The sequence below is a fragment of the Papaver somniferum genome, chromosome 9, assembly GCF_003573695.1.
Source record: "Papaver somniferum cultivar HN1 chromosome 9, ASM357369v1, whole genome shotgun sequence".
Lineage (NCBI taxonomy): Eukaryota > Viridiplantae > Streptophyta > Magnoliopsida > Ranunculales > Papaveraceae > Papaver > Papaver somniferum.
The window spans coordinates 176224298-176230001 of NC_039366.1; the positions used below are offsets into that span (position 1 = coordinate 176224298).

General features: G+C 35.6%; 1 protein-coding gene across 1 annotated transcript; it reads left to right on the forward strand.

Annotated features, from left to right (window-relative positions):
* Positions 1–1553: 1553 nt before the first annotated feature.
* LOC113312896 lies at positions 1554–2480 on the forward strand. Its single transcript, XM_026561626.1, has one exon. It carries the CDS (start codon positions 1554–1556, stop codon positions 2478–2480), a length of 927 nt encoding a protein of 308 aa, XP_026417411.1.
* Positions 2481–5704: the final 3224 nt, after the last annotated feature.

Sequence of the window (5704 nt, forward strand, 5' to 3'; positions counted from 1 at the left end):
AATCCACAAGATTGTATCTCCTCAACAAGATGCCTTCATAAAAGGTAAAAATATTCAAGAACAAATTGTTCTTGCTTCTGAATTGGTGAATGAGCTTGATACCAAAAGAAAAGGTGGAAATTTGGGTATAAAACTAGATATTTCACAAGCACATCACTCTCTCAGCTGGGAGTATCTATTTCAAGTAATGAGACACTGGATTTTCAGAAAATGTAATTACTTGGCTTCATATTCTTCTGAAATCTGCAAGGATATCAATACTTCTGAATGGTGGACCTGTTGGGTACTTTCAAGTAGGGAGGGGTCTCGGATAGGGAGATCCATTGTCTCCTCTTCTTTTTGTCATAGCTGAAGACCTTTTCAGCAGGTCAATATCAAAAATGATCCATACAAGACAGCTTCAATCAATGGTCTCAAGAAATGGTGTAAGTCCTTCACACATTTTTTTGCAGATGATATATTTTTGTTTTGCAATGGTGACAAGAGAAATGTGAAAAATCTAGCAACACTACTCAAAGAATACCAAGAAGCTTCAGGTCAACTTTTCAACCTCTCAAAAAGCAAGTGTTTCATGGGGGGTACTAGTGAGATAAGAAAACAGCAAATTGCAAATGAATGCAGAATGCCTTTATCTTCATTTCCTGACAAGTACTTAGGGGTTATGTTAACTCCTGGAAAAATTAAAACACAACATGTCTGGAACTGTGTGGAACAAATACAAGCAAGCTTAGCTGGATGGATGGGAAAGCTTCTGTTTTTTCAAGAAAGATTGATTCTAGTCAAACATGTGCTCTGCATCATACCAATCTATTGTATGTCAGTCTATAAATGTCCCCAAAGAGCACTAAAGGAGTGTGAACAATCTATAAGAAACTTCTTATGGACTGGAGACCCTGCAAAAAGAAAGAGTATTACTCTAAAATGGGATAAGGTATGTGCTCCAATTGAAGAAGGTGGTCTTGGTCTTAGAAGATTGGAAATTATGAATAAAGCATTACTTATGAAACTATGCTGGAAAATTCTGAACAGTAATGAAGAATGGGCAAGATTTTTCCAAGAATTTTTTTTAACTAGGAATAGAGAGTGGATTGGTTATTATAAAAAATCATCAATACTTCCTGGTTTGAAATGGATCTCAGAAGAAGTAAAGAATTCCACAAGGTGGATTGTTGGTAAAGGTAATCAAATTTCAGTTTGGACTGATACATGGATAAAAGAAAAACCTTTATCTTTTTCCTGAAAATGAATACATGAATCAATTCCCTAATCTGAAGGTAGAAAATTTGATCCTTGAAGGTGAATGGGTTATGCCTACTGAAATTTTGGAAATGATATCTGTTAATGAATTGCCAGTGATCAGTTTGGGAGAAGACAAAAGAATTTGGAGTGGAACAATTACTGGAGTTTTCACAGTGGATTCTGCAGTGGAAAGTATCTGAACAAAATTCACCAAAGTAAGCTGATCTACTCAGGTATGGAATCATTCAGTACACCCAAGTATAGCAAGTAATATTTGGAAACTCATTAGAAACATATGTCCCACTAATGAAAAAATGAAAACTAGGAATTTCCAATTAGCCTCAAGATGCTGCTTTTGCAAGAAAGAAGAGGAATCACTAGATCATATACTGTGGAAATGCAACTATAGTGAACTAATCTGGAAATGGTTGGGAGATATGTTCAGTTTCAAAAATCCACAATCTTTTGAGGAAGTATTCAATGCTGCAAAACAAAAAAATCCTGCAGTAAGTGAAATACGGAGAATTTCTGCTTTTATTACTTTAAAAGAACTGTGGTTCCAAAGAAATAAGTGTGTGCATGAAGATGAAGCTTTCAAAGATCACATAATCAAGTCTAAAATTCTACATTTCACTGCAAAATGTGAAGTGAGAATGAAAAAACCTATGTGGAATTCAATTTATGATCTTCAAATCTTAAAGTGCTTTGGGTTGAAATGCAGAAGGATCAAATCTTGTTTAGTTCATGAAATATGCTTCAAACTACCACAGCAGAATCAACTACTACTTTGTTGTGATGGAGCTTCTAAAGGTAATCCAGGCTTGTTAGGTTATGGAGTTATAGCAAGAAATGCACAGGGAAAAGTGGTAATTGCCATAGAGGGGTGCCTTGGAATTGCAACAAGCTATTTTGCAGAAATTATGGCAATTCTTTTTGCAGGAGAATGGGAAATACAAAATGGTTTCAGATGTCTTCTCTTTAGCTTTGATTCAAGAGCTACAATTATAGATTTTCAAAGTAAAAGAGTCCCCTGGTTTGCAATTTCAAGATGGGAGAAAATATGCAAGACTGTAAGCTCATGGGAGTTCATCCATAACTACAGAGAAGTAAACTTCTATGCAAATGACTTGGCAAAAAGGGGAGCAAGGTTACAAGGAAGAGAAAAGCAAATCTATACTAGTAAACCTCCTTTCCTTATTGAAATTGAAAATGAAAACAAAAAATACTATAGAAGGAACTAGTCTAGTTTTATTTTAGTTTTCTTTAGTTCCAAGTTTTGAAATATTTTTTGTAAACTTTTGTATTCTTTTGGTTATTAATAAAATTTATTACTTAGCAAAAAAAGCATTACCCTGGCCATTTCCTGAATATTTCTATCCTTCCTTTCTGCAACTCCATTTTCTTGTGGAGTGATGGGTGGTGAGTATTGTTGAATAATTCCCAGAGAGTCACAATATTCAAATACCTTGGTGTCTTTGAATTCTGTTCCACGATCGCTTCTAATTTTCTCTAGTTTGCGACCTTGCTCATTCTGGATTCTATTAACAATAATCTTGAACTCACCGAGAGTTTCATTCTTGTGAGCCAATAATGCCATCCAGGTGAATATAGTATAATCATCTACCATAACCAAAGCATACTTCTTCCCAGCCTCTGTAGTTTGTTGAATTGGGCCAAAAAGATCCATATGAATTAAATCAAGTGGAGCTTTGGTGAGAATATTTCGGGATGATTTGTGTGGAACTTTCGTTTGTTTATCCTTTTGACAGGCACCACATACACCTTCAACCTTAGCATTGATTTTGGGAACGCCTCTAACAAGTTCTTTGTTAATGATCTTAGTTAGAAGACGATAATTGATGTGACCAAAACGTTCATGCCAAAGGTGTGTAGATTCAACCTTAGTCAAATTGCAACAGTTAATGAAATGAGTATCTAGAAGATAACAGTTATTTTTGCCACGAGATCCTTAAAAAATCACTTTTCCAGATTTGTCGACAATGTCACATCCTTTATCATTGAAGACAACCTTATGGCCCTTGTCACAGATTTGACTTATAGAAAGAATATTATCAGTCATACCTTCAACATATAAGACATCATGAATTTCAAGAACGCCAGGTAATTTGATTGCCCCTTTCTTGCTTATGTAAAAACAACTTCAATCTCCAAAAGTTACGGGTCCACCATCAAAATCGCTTGAGTTGATGAACCCTGAGAGATCTCCAGTCATGTTCCTGCTACATCCACTATCAAGGAACCATTGAAAGGGTAATGTTGACTTTAGAGCAAAATCTCCCATACTAGCACTACTAACCATTTCAGGATTTCTTGTTAGTATTGAATGTCTTTTAAGAGATGACACAAGTTGAATAACCCTTTTATGATAAATACTAGCAACTTTTAGTCTTCTCTTGAAGGACAAGCACACATGTTGAAAGTGATTGTGAGAACCACAAAACAAACATGTACCAACATCATCAACCTTGTTCGAAGACTTCTGAGCACTGTCAGATTTCACAAAGCCTAGACATTGCTTATCACCTGACATACGACAATTCTTCAAGGAAGAATTAGAGTTGTCATTTAAAACCTTTGAAAAAGACTTTACAGACTTCAAATCCTTAAGCTTTGCAATTTCTACAGCAAGATCAGAACTGACCTGGATTTGTTTATCTAACTTTTTCTGGAGCTCAACAACATATTCAGAGCAATCATGAGAATTAGGTTTTTTGATATAACCTTCTCAATGAGATTCATCAATTTCCTTTATCCATCGAAATTTTTCGAGACACAAGAACTTGATGAGATTTCTTAAATCAGGGTTCTCAACCTTTTCGATGGTTTCTAGAACACACTCGATGTTGAGTTTATCCATTTCTGGTGAAGCATTTTCAGAGACAATATCATCCACATCATATCGCTACAAACACAGACTTATGAGGTCTTTAATGTGTTTGCCTGCTCTGATACCAATTGAAAATGCGGGGGTCTAACAACCACACCCAACAATTCGTTTGGAAATATGAGAGGACTTACTCCAATACACTTTCTAGAGAATCAACTAGACAGTCAGACTCAATCTAGAATAAAGTATATCAAAGAGTTTAATATTTCTAACTCTCAATTCAATCCGCAATCAGCAAATAGAAATCTGCGAGCCCGATTGATTAAGAGGAGTAACTTGAACGATACCAAAAACCAATGTTCAAGTGTCAATCAATGTAAATCAACAATTAAAGGTTGGATATTCTAATTGATTGATCTCAACGCACATATGATATTTAAATTATATAACAAAATATAATGCGGAAAAGAAATAACACAGACACCAGAATTTTGTTAACGAGGAAACCGCAAATGCAGAAAAACCCCGGGACCTAGTCCAGTTTGAATACCACACTATATTAAGCCGCTACAGACACTAGCCTACTACCAATTAACTTCGGACTGGACTGTAGTTGAACCCTAATCAATCTCACACTGATTCAAGGTACAGTTGCGCTCCTTACATCTTTGATCCCAGCAGGATACTACGCACTTGATTCCCTTAGCTGATCTCACCCACAACTAAGAGTTGCTACGAACCAAAGTCGAAGACTTGATAGACAAATCTGTCTCACACAGAAAAGTCTATAGAATTGAATAAATCTGTCTCCCACGAAAATACCCAAGAGTTTTTGTTCCATCTTTTGATAAATCAAGGTGAAGAGGAACCAATTGATAACCCGAACTTATATTCCCGAAGAACGGCTTAGAATAATCAATCACATCATAATAAACTTAATCGACTAGCGGAACAAGTTATTGTGGAATCACAAACGATGAGACGAAGTTTGTTCGTGATTACTTTTCTATCTTTCCTATCGGATATATAAAATCTCGATCCAAGTATTTCAATTGCACTCAACACGATATAAACAACTAGATCAGATCACGCAACTACAAAGATAATAGTTGGGTCTGGCTTCACAATCCCAATGAAGTCTTCAAGTCGTTAACCTACAGGGTATCGAGAAGAAACCTAAGGTTAAAGGAGAATCGACTCTATTTATGCAACTAGTAACACACAAGAGGTGTGGGGATTAAGTTTCCCAGTTGCTAGAGTTCTCCTTTATATAGTTTTCAAATCAGGGTTTGCAATCCAAGTTACCTTGGTAACAAAGCATTCAATATTCACCGTTAGATGAAAAACCTGATTCAACCAAGCTAATATCTTTCAACCGTTAGATCGAACTTAGCTTGTTACACACAAATGAAATGTACCCTCATTAGGTTTATGTAACGTACCTAAACGTGTACACCAGGTTGGTTCACAAATAGTTAACCGAGGTTAGCCATATGATTACTCTCATATCAACCTTATTCATCTTAACCATAACTAGTTCAAATAACTCAAATGAAACTAGTTAAAGAGTTTTTCAATTGTATAGAAAACACAATCGAAACCAAATCGGTTTGATTC